Source organism: Diabrotica undecimpunctata, chromosome 2 (assembly GCF_040954645.1).
Source record: "Diabrotica undecimpunctata isolate CICGRU chromosome 2, icDiaUnde3, whole genome shotgun sequence".
NCBI classification, from domain to species: domain Eukaryota; kingdom Metazoa; phylum Arthropoda; class Insecta; order Coleoptera; family Chrysomelidae; genus Diabrotica; species Diabrotica undecimpunctata.
Genome location: NC_092804.1, coordinates 11,901,039 through 11,918,746, shown reverse-complemented (window position 1 = coordinate 11,918,746; position 17,708 = coordinate 11,901,039). Strand labels below are relative to the sequence as shown.

At 32.6% G+C, this 17,708-nt stretch overlaps 1 protein-coding gene across 2 annotated transcripts; it reads left to right on the top strand.

The window, feature by feature from the left end:
• The first annotated feature begins 125 nt into the window (after positions 1–125).
• LOC140433193 (uncharacterized) lies at positions 126–13,646 on the top strand. 2 transcript variants are annotated; one of them, XM_072521233.1, is made up of 6 exons: positions 126–270; positions 3,808–4,023; positions 4,221–4,334; positions 8,278–8,472; positions 8,938–9,072; positions 13,429–13,646. In XM_072521233.1, the coding sequence occupies exons 1-6, from the start codon at positions 169–171 to the stop codon at positions 13,504–13,506; spliced, it is 840 nt and encodes a 279-aa protein (XP_072377334.1). In that variant the 5' UTR covers positions 126–168; the 3' UTR covers positions 13,507–13,646. The 2 variants fall into 2 exon arrangements, with proteins under 2 accessions (XP_072377334.1, XP_072377332.1); XM_072521231.1 differs by having other exon boundaries at positions 3,808–4,062; positions 13,429–13,642.
• The last annotated feature ends 4,062 nt before the right edge of the window (positions 13,647–17,708 follow it).

The following is a 17,708-nucleotide window of genomic DNA, read 5'->3' as shown; positions in this document are numbered from 1 at the left end:
ATAAATGCGTTCCAACAGTGCGAGTTCTCCTCTTTGTGTGTGCCGGCACTGCATTTTTCAAAGATTTATGCTGATAGCCATAGCAACACTATTTACACTCTAAATCGTGACAATACAAACAAAGACTGATAGATATAATTACATTACATATATTTTATTATAAAGGTGATGGAATCAGACTTGTTAAAAAAAGAAGATGAATTTTATAAAGAAAATGAAAAGTTGGAACAAAGAACAAAAGAGTTAATGAAGCAAGTAAATGATGTAATGGTTAGTACTTCCGTTTTCTAAAGTAAACAATATCAGATCTGTCATCACAATTCTGCATTTCCAATTTAATGCTGAATGCGAGCTTCCATTAATATTGTTCACTCATATCAAAGTTTTGTGACCTTATAAATTCTTCTGGGTGGTTTATATAGTAATAAATGTCTTTATTAACAAACAAATAAATTTTTTATAAAATATAATAACAGTAGGGCGAGATTCAGTTTGTATACCAATTTAACTGTATTGTATAACATTAGCACACAACTGTTCTCCACCTAACCCCCGATGATAGAACTAGGTACATATTTAAATATCGAAATAATATGTATTTTATAATGGATAATAAAAATATTACATATTCAATTTATAAATTATAAACTATTAAATTACAGTTCAGCTATCAACTGCTTATAAATTAATCTCTTGAACTTAACACTAGACAAATTTCTAACATTGTTGGGCAAAATACAAGCTACAAGCAAGCAATCCAATACGAAAATGAACGTCTAAAAATAGGTATGTTACATGTTTAGTTAAAATAAAAAATTTGATCAAACATTTTTAGTTATTTTTGTTTATAACTGTTTTATTTTCCATTTTACCATTAAAAGTAATAGAAATAAAGTTTTAGACAATTTAATTTGCTACAAATAATATCCAATAAAATTTTCTGTAGTGTTACTAATTTACGAGATACAGTGCGAAATCTCTTTGCACCCCTTATTCCAAGATGGTGAGTATTCAAGAACCAGGTCAACTTTGAAAAGGCCTTTATGATATTGCTCTGACGTCATTTTATTGTAGAATTACCAGAAAAAGGGTATGGTTATTTGTTTGTAATCATCTAGCTTTCTTCAACCCATTTTGTTTCGTTTTGAAAACAAACTTTGTTCTATTACCTACGACCGATATGTTACCGGTCTAGACATTTGCATTGGGATGGGAACTTCTAACTTGCCGCAAGGGGGGGGAAACTTCCAATGAAACACCAACCAAGGGATTTAGGACCTTCTTGGGGATGGGGGGGGGGGATTTTCCTATGTGCACCACCAGTTTATCCGCTCTTGACCGTCACCCTTAATCCAAGTGTCTTATGGGCTGTTCACATAGAGCTCAGTTTTTACAGCTCTGTGCCAATCTATACGTTTTTCAAATGCTTTCTCATACGTCATCGGATCACAGTTCGTTACAGTACATTCTACCAACTTACACCTTTAAACGATTAATGGAATTCGCAGAAAACCTTTCGTTGTAATAAAAGGCATGATAAACTGCACTGGAGTTCTCCATAATCTTTTTTAGTACTTACTTTGTTTAAAATATTTTTGTCTGTATTATCAATTAGAGTTAATTTGTATAAAGTGAGGAGCAAAAATTCAAATGGAATTTTAAATATTATTGTTTATTTGGCTAATAATGAATGTATAAATATAATGGTTAACCTGCTGTTACAATTATTTTGTAAATAGCATTATAATAGTGTACTTACTGAATATTTAAATTTATAAATTATCATCATCGTCACTACCGCTATCATTATGTAAATCTATAATCATTAGATTAATTTCACTGATTTTATTTTCCTAGATCCACCTCTCTTCTATTAATTTTTCACATTTACTTACAGTTTTGGTCCATATTTCTGAAGTTGCAGTTTTAAGAGCTTCTTGCTACATTTCCCCAACTGCATCGTCACTGTATCCACTGCATCCAATGTAATTATCATAATACGTTTTACATATACCCCAGATGTGTTCGTTGAGATTAAACTGGCAGTGATATGGCGGTAACCGTAGTACTTGATACAATTTGGTCAACTATATAAACTGATGGTTTTTCATTACGTTTCGAAATTTCCAGTAATTCTGATTTGAAATTTGAAGGCGTATTCCGGAAAATTGATATTATTTTTAACTAACCAATTTTTTATGCTTGGTACGTTCCACGACTGTTTTGGTTGTTTCTCCAAAATCTCCAAATGGTAAGATGCATTATCTAAAACTATAACTGATGGTTCACTCAGACTAGGTAACAGTTTTCTCCTCAAGCCATTTAACAAACATATATCTACATTTATCTCTTCATGATAATCAGCAGATTTTGATTTTGAAGAAAAAATCATATCTACGTTCTTTATAAAGCTTTCTTTCCCTCCTACATGAAGAATGACGTGTCTTTTGCCTTCGCTATCTGTCTATTTTATTGATTTTATGCTGTCGTCTTGTCTTCTTTATGTGCCGTCTTCTATCGAAGGTTGGCGACCATCAAACGATAGGTTTCTCTGTTTTGTGCCGCATGTATTATGTTCCGCAGCATCTGGTATTTGAAACCTTTCTCTCAAGTTTCTCAGCCAGGATTTCTTCTTTCTGTCCAAACCTCTTCTACCTTCAATCTTGCCTTCCACGATAACCTGTAGCAGACTGTACTTATCATTACTGAACACATGGCCCAGGTATGACGCTTTCCTCTTTTTAACAGTTGCTGTTGTTAACAATTCCACCTCTTTATATACTTATATAGTATATTTTAACAGACATATGGTCAATCTTCTTCTTCTTCCTATGCCGTCCCCATTAACGGAGGTTGGCGACCACATTTGTAAAAGTTTCTCTGTCTTTTGCAACGTGGAATAATTCGTCTACAGTCATGCTTGTCAAGTCTCGAATATTTTGCAGCCATGACTTCCTCTTTCTACCTATTCCCTTTTTGGGATCGACTCTACCCTGCATGATGAACTGCAGAAGACTATATTTTTCATTCCTCAGTATGTGTCCTTCATCCTTCATCCCTCATCCTTCTCGGCACGTCCTCATTGGTGACCCTGGCAGTCCATGGAATTCTCAACATTCTCCGGTATATCCAAAGTTCAAAGGCTTCAAGCTTCTTAACTATTTGCGCTTTTAACGTCCATATTTCTACCCCGTACAATAGTTGGAAACCAGACGTAACATTCAACAAACCTCAGTCTCAGCGCAGTTTCAGATTTTTGGATGGTCAATCTAACTACCACTATTTAAATTGACAAAATGTTCTAGTTTACTCCGAAGTATTTTTTAACAAAAATTAAAAGTGATATTTTAGTACTTTGTATATCTATTTTGAATATAAATTATCCTTAGCACGGTAGTATTTGTTTCAGAAAAAATTATTAAACAAGTAGGTGAAATAAATTTACGTTAAATAACATTATGCAAGAATACTATTTATTAATAAAAATGTAACAAAATATGCAAAGCTATGAACAACGGATTAATAACACATATATTTATTTTATACCTAAAATTTAGCAAAGTGTTAAACATTATGGAGAACACCAGTGCAGTTTACCGTGCCTTTTACTACAAAGAAAGGTTTTCTGCAAATTCCGTTAATCGTTTATAGGTGTAAGCTGGTTGAATTTACTGCAGTTAACAATTGGGAACTTGACTTGTCTCCCTAGTCTTTTATGTTCACTGATCCTTTCCTCTTCTATATTATTTTTTTATGAGTTACGATAAAAATATTAAACTTTTATGTTGGAAACTATTTTATTTTTAGAAAATTCAAGACAACCTTATTAAAGAATCCTTAAAGACCAAGTCGGACATTGACTTTGCCAAGCAAAACAACTTTAAATTCAGCAACAAGCAAAACTGTGTTGAAAAGGTAGATTATGATAAAGCTGATGACGAACTGGGTGTTCCAACTGGAATTAGTGATATGGGCGTTAGAGGCGCCACCCAATATTATAAAACTAGGCTGACGACTCTACAGGTAGAATTCGTAAAATTACAAGCAGAAAATAAAAAAAGGGTAAATTAAACTAAGCTTATATAATAATTAACGGAAACTGCAAATTTTATATATATATATATATATATATATATATATATATATATATATATATATATATATATATATATATATATATATATATATATATATATATATACCTAGCAGATATGTTTAAGGGCGAAGAAATAAAAAAGCTGCAGAAAGAAAATCAATCATTTCAGGAAGAAAAAGAGAAATGGTTTACATCGTATAATGCCGCAAAAAGTACAATCGGGAAACTTGAAAGTCAGGTAAGTATTTTAAATATACATCGTTATATATTAAAAACTCTGTCACGATGTCTGTCCAAGTTAATATTCAAAAACCACTGAACCGATTGCAATAAAATTTTGTGAAAGTGTATTTGTTGGTCCAACTTAGGAAGGGGGATATTTTTTATCTCGAAGAACGACCCTTATTTTTTTTTTCTAATTACAAATTCAAAATGTTTTATACGACTTCACCTCTACAGCTCTAGTTCATTTGATCCATGTAGTTTATGTTTTTCTAACTTTCTTTATGATAAATCGAAAACGACTGAATTGATTAGGCTAATATTGGTTTGGACATATTTATTTAAAGTACTAGGAAGGTTTAATAAGTGAGAAAATTGATGAAATTATAAGGAAAATATTAGAAGCAACGGTTATTTTTATTTTTCCGTACAAACAGTTACATTATACTCTTATACAAAATGTTTCATACGGCTCTCTACAGTGCTAGTTCATTTAAACATAAAGTAAACATATTTATTCAGAAAATAGAGGCATATTTAAGGAGTGGTCAATTTTAGCGACGAATTAGACAACGACTTAAAGGTTCATATTCAAAGTTCCAAATCTTTTAAAGATACCTCAAAAATATCGCAAAATGAACTCAAGATGTTTATAAAGAGTAAATTAGGAAAGAAATTGAAAATTCTCCTTGTGTTGCAGTGATTGCCGATGAAATAACAGACGTTGCTGGTGAATTTCAGTTAGTTATAGTTTGCAGATATTTGTGTAAACGTCGAACAGTTGAGAGATTTTGGAGCTTATTAATCGCTTAATGCATTTTACATGTTTTAAATCCTTCGAAAAACATACTCCAAACAAATTAATTGCTCAAAGTTATGATGGCGCATCTGTTTTAAGTGGTGGATTAAATGATGTGCAAAAAATTATTAAGGAAACATGTCCTCTTGCAAATTACGTTCATTGTTTTTCACACCAAATGAATTTAATTATGATAAGTGCATGTTCTATTAATAAGTAATAAAAATTTTTTTTCTTATTTATCTGATTTGTACTCATTCTTTTCTAAGTCGCCTCAAAGAACAAAAATTTTTGATGAGGTAGTTAATCGCATGTTGCCAAAATCTTTCCAAACACGTTGTAATTTTCAATCACGGACTATTCGTACTGTTTATAAAATAAAAAAGACCTCATTGCCGTTATCCACATTATACAAAGTACTTCACGTGATTTGTCGTCCATTAATCAAGTAAATGGTTAAAAGCTTCAGGATAAAAATTTTGTATTTTGAAAAGATTTTGAAGCAGCAACTCAAGGTATAAGGGAGCAAATGAACGTATTATTGACAATATTTAAGAAATAAACAGGTCACAGAGAGAAATTGATAATGATGAACCAATAAAAAAAGGCTTAGAGACATGTGATGCAGTTTTGTTGCAAATAAAACCAAGATTTACCTTCTCCGGACATTTAGTTGCTTCCAATTTATTTATGCTGGAGAAGTCCAATTTTTATTTTTAAACAAAACTGGGCTTAAAACTCAATTACAAGTACTGTATCAGAGACGCGAATTGAGTACTACCTCTGGGGCTGTTACGCTATCAGTTTTATTAAATGAGGAAGGTGAAATGTACGTTTGAAGAAACTATTAAACTTTTAAGTATATTAATTACCGTTCTTATGTCAACATCTGAAGCAGAACGCTGTTTTCGATGCTAAAACGAATTAAAACATTTCTTAGAAATACCATGAAGAAAGAACGACTGAGTGCTTCAGGTATGCTATCTGCAGAAAAACATTTTGTAAATGGGCATTAATAATTTTAATATCAAAGTCATTGAAAACTTTGCAGCCAAAAAAGAAGGAAGAATGGACTTCATATATCAGAAATTTTAAAAGTGATATTAAACTGTGTGATTTTCATAATTTTGTAAAAAGACTCTAGAGACTCAATCGTAATAACAAACTTCAAGTACTAGGTATCAGGCGTAAATACTGGTGGCAAGTTGAGTTTTTATATTGTTAATTAATTTAGAGATGTTTTGATAAATTTCGGACAATTTCTTGACACCCTAGAAGTAGTAGACACCTATCCCTAGTAACACACGACGTTCTATGGACGTCCAATATACGTCCAGTTTTGGTCCGGACATCCCTGGACGTACGAAGTGGGACGTACTTTGGATGGACTAAATATGGACGTTCTCTGGACGTCCGTACTCGGACGTTCCCTGGACGTCCTCGGACGTTTTCTGGACGTCCGACATTTACCAATTATGGGATTAAATGACAAATATTTCAATAGAATAACAAATTATTTACGTCAATAAAATAATTAAAAGCGAAAAGGTTAAATCATGATTAATTAAAAATTGTATAGTTTACTATATCCAAAACTTATTTTTAAGGAATTGTGCATTCTTTTTATGTATGCCTCTATGGCTTATTTTTAGTATATCTCTGACTGAGGGTCACTTTTCATCACAGTTTATTTATTGATTTTATCCTTAACTCATTGATTCTTAATTATCGTTTCATTATAATTCTTTCTGCTATTCCTAACATTTTTGAGGCTTTACTGATTGATTTTTTGACAGTAAATCTGAAGAATAGCTTCATACTGGTCAGCATGTTTTACTGTCTAGTCGTTCAACTTCTACTAATTTATACTGATGATTATGTTATAATTTAATTAAAAAACATTTTTTATGTCGATTAGATTTATACTACTTGTCTACAAGCATCTACTGTTTTTCTAAATTATGTAGACCATATTCTTATTCTGGTATAATCAATTTCTTGAATCTGGATTCTCTTACCAGAAGAGTTACCTTTCAATCTTTATTTTTAAGGTTTTTTATAAAATAATTAATCTCCTGAATTGCTTCACCTAGTTTTCATATTCCTCCTCATTCACTGCGTTAGAATTCACATTTCCATGTTCCTTACCGCAGAACTAATTACGGTTCAAGTATAGATATGGTCTGAATCTTCTGTATCAATAGCGTTAGGTACTATATGAAGTACTAATGTGTACTTATTTATGTTATTCATGTATATTTTATTTTTATCTGTAATTTTGTGTATATTTCTATAATGTTGCATTTTTGTATAATCTTGACAGTGAATTTGTTCCATTTCATTCCATTTGTTATTAATAAATAAATATAAATATATGTAATAATCATTGTAAGGTCCTTTAAACATGTGTATGTTTTATTACTCAAAATGATTTTCTATTCCTATAATGTTGCATTTTTGTATAATTTTGACAGTGGATTTGTCCCGTTTGTTAATAATAAATGAATATAAATAAATGTAATAATAAATGTAAGTTCCATTAAACATTTACGTTTTATTTCCCAAAATACACTCCTAATATGCACAGGATGACGGCATTATGGACGTTCGATTAAGGTCCAATTAACGTCCCGGTACGTCCATTTTACGTCCACTCGGGACGTAAAATGAACGTCCATAGGACGTTCGGCGGAGCGACATTTGGACCAATATAGGACGTTAAATGGACGTACTTGGGACCAAAGCGGACGTTCGAGGGACGTCTTTAAAGTCCGTGAGGGATGTACTATCGACGTCCATTGGACGTGCGTGTGCTATTAGGGATATAATGTAAAAGTACCTGCACCTTTTTTTTTCATTTCTATTTTATACCTTTTTTGACAATACCCTGAACCCGTCACTAAAAATTTAGACAGCTGTCCGAATTCTGGCACTACCTTCTTAAAGTGATACGAACCGCCACTGAGTAACAGATTAAAAGGTTGAATACGGGATAACCCACGAAAATAGAAAAAATAAAAAATCTTATTCTGAATGGGATGTACTGACTGCTTTTATAAGTAAATTTAACATGAAATTTTGAAATGTACGTACTATTTTTCATGATTTCATGTTTGAATATAAACAAAGAATAATATTAATACAGTTTAATTATTTTAAGGTATCGTCCATCAATTCCAAATTTCAAGGAAAAACGACAGAGTTAACATTACTTAAGAAAGAACTAGAACAAGTTAAAAAGGACTTAAAAAAATCGACATTAGATTTGAATAATTACGATGTTCGGTTAACCAGAGCTCAAGAGGAAAATGAAAAACTGAAAACGTCTTTAAAAACTTTAAAAGATGAAGAAAAGGTATAAATTTATATAACAATCAAAAGTCGTGGTACAATACATCACATCATAAAAATCAAAAATATGCAAAAGAAGTCCTTCTACCACTATTTCTGGAACTTCTGTCTTCTTGTCACCTCAGCCTTTCTTTCTTCAAATCCAATCTAATTCAGGAGCCCATTCCTTTAAGAACGAGGTCTTAAAGAAAAGTCTAAAACAAGGATCTACTGTTTATCAATCACTCCCTATCTTCTTTATCATTCCTTAAATACTTTAAAAGCAAATTACCAGGGTCCTCGTAAAAAGAGCTTAATAAAATAGTCCCTTGTGTTCCGCATCATTTTGTGTATTCATTCCCTATTTTAAAATGTTGCATTCCACATTATTCAGAAAAATAATCCATAGTTATTACACAATCAACTTCGTTCTACTGAACGAAGACTACTACATAGATGCATAATATAATCTATACAATTATTTTTTTAGGAAGCTAGAGAGTCGTTTAAAAAGCAAATAAGCGATTTAACTTTGACTGTAAAACACATAGAGAAGCACAAAGTCGAGCTGTTAAATGGTTTCAAAAAGCAATTACAGCTTATCGATAACCTGAAAAAACAAAAGGTGAGTGTAATTTCATCACTTTAAAGAAACTCTTGTAAAGTTTTGTTATTTAAATTATTATTTTAGACGATAGTTTTTCCTTTACATCTCATTAGTAGCGTGGCCATAGTTTTGTTGTTTAGAAAAACCATTGTGTTGACGACGTTAATATATCAGTCACTTACACGAAGTTCGCAAATGCATTACAAATGGATACCACATCTGTCAAAGCAGCTCAAGCAGTAGCATTATTGAGAGAAGTCCTGAGCCAGAGAGCTGTGGCAAAAAGTCAGCTGTATCTTGGGTGTATCGTCGGTACCAAGATACTGGTGATTATGTCCGACAAGGAGGACTCTGTAAACGAATAACAACGGAGAAATATGACCGATTTCTTTTATCGAAATCCCTGAGATATCGATATTTGACTTGTGCTATGGTGCTAAGCTCAAAGAAGAGCTTACAGAGGTCAGAAGGAGGCTAAAGGCAGCCAATCTGATACCAAAAAGAACATCTACGAGTCCCAAGCTAACTGCAGAAGCAAAAACATCTGGATTGGGACGACTATCAATGGAGTCACGTATTCTTCTAAGATGAAAGTAGAATCTGCCTACACGGCAACGAAAAGAAGCGTCGAGTATATAGAGGGCGAGGAGAGCCATTAGCCTAATGTTAATGTTTGTTACGAGAAACTGTGTCATATGGGGGCGGTTCTTGTATGTTTTGGGCAGGCATTTCCATGAATGGTAAAACAGAGTTGGTTTTCGTGCCTGGTGGAGGTTTGACGGCGAATCGTTGCATCAGACGTTTTGGAGGAACATGTGGTTACATACCCGGGATTTATTCTTGATGCCTTGATTTTAATGTACAATGCCATACAGCACAACCTTAAGATTGGTTTTTCTTTATGATAACGTTGAGAAACGGTAGGGATGAATTCTGCAGCCAAATAAATGGTGCCCCAATGGGCTCCCCACTATTCTATGGAAGACTTCGAGACCTGAGCACTATCCACATCAATGCTCAAACCCACATATTGGCTATGATATGTTGACAATACATTCGTCATTTGGTTCCATAGTAGAGCTGCTTTGGTGTCTTTTTAAACCCATCTGAATGGTTTTCATCCTAGTATCCAGTTTACGATGGAGATGGAAACTGATTCATCCCTACCGTTTTTCGACGTTATCATAAAGAAAAACCAATCCCAAGGTTTTCATCACTATGTTTATCGAAAAACCGCCCATACCAATCGTTACTTGCATGCCAACTCTCATCATCCCCCTTCCCAAAATGATTCAGTCATTAATGCCCTTTTTGAATACTCATAAATACTCACTTTAAACTACCACCGAGAAGACTCTACACCTGGAAGTCAAATGCAGAATCAGAGGACAAAATTATTAGGAACCAAATCGACTTCATCCTAATAAAAAATCGATTTAGAAACTGCATCAAATCAGTTAAAACTTATCCAGGTGCTGACATTGGGTCTGATCACAATCCCATAGTAGCTGTAACCCAATTAAAATTAAAAAAGGTGATCAAATAGAAGTCTCGCAAAAATATTGATACAGCCCAATTATAAGACGAGAAAGTTAAGGAATCAGTTCAAAGACAACTGAACGAAAATTTAATTTGGGAAAATATTGGTGAAAATGTCGATGAGGACTTAAATAAAATCGTAACAACAGTAAAAGAAATTTACAAGGCAGGTAAAAGCTAAAAAAGCAGGCTTGAAGGACAGATGACATTGGATTTGATGGAACAACGGCGACTAGCGAAAAACAACGAAACATTTTATAACAGCGTACAAAAAGAAATTCGACGTAAAATATCCGAGAAGCAAAGAGTCAACATCTAGCCAAACAGTGTCATGACATTAAAGAACTTGAAAACAGATACGACACGTTTAATATGTATAAAATGAAAGAAGTGGCTGATATCTTCAATAAGAAACAAACTGCATTGTTACAGGATGAACATGGTAAAGTAATATTTGAAGTAGAGAACAAACTTAAAGAATGGGAAAATTACGTCACGAACCTATTCGAAGACGATAGGAGTAGTTCACCTCCCGATATTACTAGCTGCAACGAACCCCTAATAACACGCTCTGAGGTTATAAAAGCCATACAATCATCAAAAGATGGCAGAGCGACGGGTCCTGATGAAATTCCAACTGAAATATACAAGCTTATAAATGATAGCAATGTTTTAGAGGCTTTAACTTCGTTTTTCAATACCATTTATACCAGCGGACAAATACCTAATGGTTGGTCTAATTCACTGTTTATAGCTCTACCTAAGAAGACAACAGCAAAAACCTGTGCTAATTATAGAACCATCTGTTTGTTAAACCACTTATTGAAAATTTTTCTGAAGGTAATACATGGTCGTATCTACAATAAATTCGAGGAATACCTGGATGACACACAGTTTAGTTTCCGTAAAGGGTTTGGAACGAGACTGTTTGGAATGAACGTACTTGCTCAAAGATGTCGAGATATATCTGTAGACATATACTGTTGTTTTATTGACTTCCAAAAGGTATTTGATCGTGTTAAGCACTCTATATTGATCGAAGCTCTAAAAGACATTGGCTTGGACGGCAGAGATGTTCGAATAATTTCAAATTTATATTGGAATCAAACAACATCAGTTTTAGTAGATGGTGTGGAATCACAGGCTCTTAATATTAAAAGAGGAGTACGGCAGGGATGCCTCTTGTCACCACTGCTTTTCAACGTTTACTCCGAAAGAATTTTCAGAAAAGCACTTTCTGAAAAACAAGAAGGAATACTTGTGAACGGTGAAGTCATCAATAATTTTGCGATATGCGGACGATACAGTACTCCTAGCTTCTAGTCAAGAAGATCTGCAAACACTACTTGATAGTATCGTTGAGAGTTGTAGGGAGGCAGGTCTGAATCTGAACATACAGAAAACCAAAATACTCATAATAAGTAAACAACAGCATATAAAACCGTCTATATATGTAAATAATACCAAACTTGAGGAAGTTGATAAAATCGTTTACCTTGGACAGCAATTAAATTGTAACGCAGAAAGTCACGGCGAAATTAGATCTAGGATAGAGCAGGCTAGAGCGGCTTTTAGAAGGATGTCCAAGGTGTTATGTAACAAGAGACCTAAAATTGGCATTGAGGATCCGCCTACTTCACTGCTACGTGTTCTCGGTCTTAATTTATGGTGTCGAGTCCTGGACTGTGAATAAAATCGATCTAAATCGCCTTGAGGCTTTCGAAATGTGGTGCCATAGAAGAATTTTAAAAGTTTCCTGGGTGGAGAAGATTCGAAACTCCGCAATACTAGAACGTCTCAGCAAGACTACTGAGATCATAAAAAGCATCAAGCAGAGTAAGCTGGAGTATTTCGGACATGTAATGAGAGGTCCTAAATATAGGTTGCAACAAAATATCATGCACGGAAAAATAGCAGGCAAACGCAGTCCAGGACGAAGAAGAACCTCATGGTTGAAGAACTTGCAAGATTGGTATTGTGTTGATACAAGCATGTTATTTAAGGTGGCAGTGAATAAAATTAAGATAGCTGTGATGGTAACCAACATTCTGAAAGGACATGGTACATGAAGAAGAAGATTAATACCCTTGTCTCCAGATCAATACGCTTTTGCGCTGATGCAAGTAGACCCGCTGAGCTCTCTAGTTTAAAACAAGCCCTCATCCAAAAAGGTTACCGCGAAAATCACATCAATAGGAGCATCCACAGACATCAATCTCCCACCCAATCTCAACCCAAAGACTCAGACTCTCATCATACGAAAGCTTTTCTTCCTTACATCAAAGGTGTCACTGACAAAACTCTAAAATCAAGAGGAATATTGGAGTATTTGGTCTTTTTTCAAATGCTATGTCTTCTCGGAAAATACTTGGTTTATAGTAGCGGCTGGAGGATATGGTTCTGAAGTTATCAAAATCAATTTTATGACCTGTATGAAGATGGTGTTGATCTAGAGCTGAAATTGAATCATAATTGCTAACAGAAATGGAATGTTCATAAATCTCATTTTGGATTCTACGACTTGATTGGCCTATATAAGATCGGGGGCAGTCTGCACAAGGAATTTCATAAATTGCGTGGTGTTCATTTGGTATGTTGTCTTTGATCGATCGATGTTTTTGTAAGGGGATCTGTATTCCTCTTGATTTAGCAATTTTGTCGATTTTGATAATCGACGCGGTTCAACCCGGAAGCCTGTTGATAATATTATTTCTTGTAATAGTATTAATCTTAGATTTAGGTTTAATTGTACTAACCGCGGAAATCTTCCAGCACATATTATATATAAGTATTGAATATAAATAGATGTTTTTAACTATTGTTAACATTTTTTAGATGTACCTAGAAAGTCTGAAGATTGGCGAACTTACTGAATCAGAATATTTGAAAATATTAGACTGGAAATGGGATTAAAATATTTAATCTTTGACTGAGATATTCCGAATATAAATTATTACTAAAATATTTTCATTTTTTTTCTAACGTAGACTACTTTACTTAATATAAAGTTAAATTGTTACAATAAAACAAAGATTTTCGCGTTTTGATTGATAATGTATTATTTTCGTAAATAAAAAATAATTTACTCGTTTACTGTGATTTTTTAATTAATTATCCACATCAGCCATGGATGTAAGGTTCTTAGCGGAATAATCATAAGATGAGCAGATCATCCGCATGGTCCAGGAGATTATATATGTCATGAATCTAGCTATCAGCCCATCCATGACCAGATTCCATAAGACAGAAAGATAACGCTTCCCCTGTGGACAGCCTCTGACTACCTGGCTGACAGTGTAACAATTCTTTCCAGCAACAATTCACTTTCTGCCCTTCTCAATTATTTATTATATTTAGTTAGAAATTTGCGATATAATAATATTGTTTGTTTAGAGACATTTAATATATCTTGGGTCAATATTTCTGTTTTTAAGTCTATATTAACGATTCATAATGTACAGTGTCGAAGACTTTGTTGTAGTGTAATAAACAAAACATACATCCTCATTTACATTTTAACACCTCTGCGTTAACACGTTTAAGGTAAACAGCACTTCTCTTATTGCCAAGTCGTTTCTAAATCAGAATTCAGTATTACTGATGTCCTCCTAACTTTCTGTATATTCCAGGGTATATTTTAGGTGTATTCCAATATTTTAAACATATTTTTTAACCTTAGACTGGTGGTGCAGTGATCTTCTTCGGTATAGTTATGAATAGACTTCGGCAAATATGCAAATAAAAATGTAGAAAATATGCGCATAAATATGCACGTGTTTACCCGAAAATATGCAAATATTTTACAAAATATGCATACAAATAAATAAAAAAATCGTAAAATAGTAACAATTTTATTTAAAAAAAAAGTGTACATACCTAAATATTTCCTACTATTCATTAAGATTTACATTTATTTTAAGTAACTACATCATTTTTAAGTATGAATAAACTTATTTAGAATTATGGTAACAATAAATGACCAAGTGGTGTTCAAAATTTTCTAACAAAAACTTGTGGCTTCTGTCTGAGTACATATATTTATATATGGAAAAACTTCGTTCAACATCAACTGATGTAACGGGAGCATACATTTGGTTCTAAATTAATTGTTTCCGAAATATTTCCAGCTAGAACACTGACTACTTCAGAAAGAATATGGTAACCTTTATTTTTTTCCATAGTAGCTTCAAATTTTTTTAAAATATCTTTTCCAATATTACCTCTAACGTTCCGACAACATGACGCAAATTCTTTTATTAATGCTGTACTTTCGAACAATGACAGTTTTGGTGATTCTGAGTAATTGTTTTTTGAACAAAACTAAAATTTGATTTTATAAATGAAAGTTCTTGTTGAATCAAGTTACTCTGAAAAGTTTGTTTAGAATCCAAAAGAGATTGGGAACTTTCATCTGTTAACGTATCAATTATGTTCTTTATTTTAACAAATTTATCTGCATAAAAATTAGCTGCTTCTAACCATGTTCCCCATCGCGTTAAAATAGGTTGTGGTGGAAGAGGAATGTTAGGTAGCATTTCTTTATAAAGTTGAATTCTTATAGGAGATTTAAGAAATACTTTTTTGACACTGGATATCATGGTATTTACAAGAGGAAACTTTTTTCGTATTTCCTCTGCAACTCTGTTTAATCCATGCGCTACACAAGTAACATGTATTAAATCTGGGAAAAATATTTTTAAATTTTGTCCTGCTTTCACCATATAAGGAGCAGCATCCGATAAAATAAGCAGTAATTTATTAAAAGGAATAGTTGTCGGAAGAAAAAAAGTTGCTAATGTTTCTTGTATAAAACGCGAAATTGTTAAAGCATTTGTTTTCTCAAGTTGCTGGCATGAAATAAGATGAGATTTTGGTAAGGTATCTTCTTTAAGAACACCAATCAATAAATGACCAATATACTTTCCTGAGGAATCAGTGGTTTCGTCTACAGATATGTAAAAATAATTATCTGCAATTTCTTCCTTAATATTAATTAACACCGACGAGTACAGCCCGTTCACATTATTTCTTCTTAGAGACCGATCACTTGGAACATTAAGTTTGCAATATTTTTTTAGAAACGAACTAAAATTTACATTTGCTAATTTTGAAAGCGGTATGTTTGCAGACACTAATGCGCGACACAAGTCTTCATTAAAAGTTTCTTGCTCATCTAATTTTTTTTAAGTAGATTGGAAACATTTAGCCATTGAAGTTTGATGTTTTCCTCCTATTTTTCCTTTTTTTGCAATGTGTGAAGCAGTTCTCACATGTTGGTCTATCTGAAATTTCTTCTCACATGCTATCTATAAATAAAAATAAAAACCTTTATTTTAACCCAACCTTTAAAATATAAAAATATACAAGGTGTTTTTGGTTAATCAAATAACTGGTTTGGAAAAAAAAACACTCGCTAAGTGTTTTAAATGCAGTATTAATCCACAAATTAGTTTTTGTTACTAACCATTAGTACATCATATAACTTATTTTAAAATTCAACAAAAGTTTTTTTTTGTTAATTCAATTACAATAAAAATAATTGTGTTTTAGAATAGCTGACTTCATAAAAAAAAGTAAAGGTGAAAAATTTTTCTAAATACACACCATTGTATTGTACCATGGACAATTTTTTCTCACTAAAGGAAGCTATTTTTCATTTAAAAACAACCTACGAGTACTAAATTTCAAGTAAATACGTTTATTGGTTTTAAAGTTATTGTTGTTATTAACTAAAAGAATTTAATTTTTTTTAATTTTAACACCCTGTATCTCGAAAAGTAAATTAGTTTGACCCCTCATTAACTATATCGTTTTGTTCAATTTTTCGAGAAGTATCTACAGTCAAACGTTGTAAGTGTCATTTGGAAACACCCTGTATGTATGAAATATTAGATATTTAATAGAAAATATTAGATACTTACAATTTTGCCACAGACTGAACAGTAGATTTTTCCCATATCCATAGACAGCTCTTTATAAGGTTTAATCCAAGTTGAAGCACTGGTTGTTTTAGGCATTATAAAATCACAATCTTCCTTTTTGTTACGCACAACGAGTGTTTACGCTTTGAATATCAAAACAAAAATGATTTACAAATCTGAGCATCAAATTAGAAATGTTTAGGTACCTAATTCAATAAACTGGGAGATTTTGGAAAATCCCTAAATTAGGAACAAAACTATTAGCCGTTTACCTGCTGTTAAGATACAATAAATTGTAGATAGATTTGGGGATTAGATCATAAAATGCAAATGAGCGAACCCTTAGCGATTATCCAATAACTGAATGCATCAGTGACCGAGACTTTCTAAGAATGTTGAGGGCTACTTAAATTGATCTTCTTTGAAATTGTAAATGTTTTGTACCTGTAGAGATTACGTACTTAGATCATTTCTTGATTAAAATGACTACAAAATTTTATACAAGAATTGAAATAAATTGGTATGTTTAAAAATTTTCAAATACAGTATAAAAATCTGAACTTTTATGCACTTTATGCAAACTTTTATACAAATATGCCAAAATATGAAATATTTGCATAAAATATGCACACTATTGAATACGTTAACGACATTTATATAAGTCTAGCAAACAAAAAATGAAATTAGTCATCCAAAATCACGCGTCGTAACTGGTCGAAAGTATCCGAAATCACGTGTTAATCATGAATTCTCCGAAATTTTGAATTTGATCATTGGCGGCGCGTAACAAAATATGTTTTGTTGCTGGTCACTTTACATTATAACCATAGAATATGATATTTCTGTTTGTAATAATAAAAGTAATAGGTACATTAGATCTAGTTTATAAAATAAGTTTTAAATAAAAATAAAAAAAATCCTCCCTGCAAGTGATTCTACGTATATAAACAGAATGAAAGGCAACTGTCCAGATTCGAAGTTTATTTCTGAGAAAAATTTAATTCTCTTAAGTGTCAAAATAACCGAGGTATTCTACTTAATAGAGGAATTAATCAATGTCCTGACATGATGAAATGTATTGACATAGCACAATAAAGACACACCAGCTGAATTAGCAGCTAAATCAATGATTGCTGCATTGAAACAAATAGTTTCATTTTACAAGCGTCAATAAAAACAGAAAATTCCGCCAAA

Coding starts and splice junctions, on each gene's coding strand:
- LOC140433193 (XM_072521231.1), top strand. CDS start 169: ATGGAATCAGACTTGTTAAAAAAAGAAGATGAATTTTATAAAGAAAAT. Junction 4,063..4,220: donor AAGCAGAAAATAAAAAAAGG/GTAAATTAAACT, acceptor GATATGTTTAAG/GGCGAAGAAATAAAAAAGCT. Junction 4,335..8,277: donor TCGGGAAACTTGAAAGTCAG/GTAAGTATTTTA, acceptor AATTATTTTAAG/GTATCGTCCATCAATTCCAA.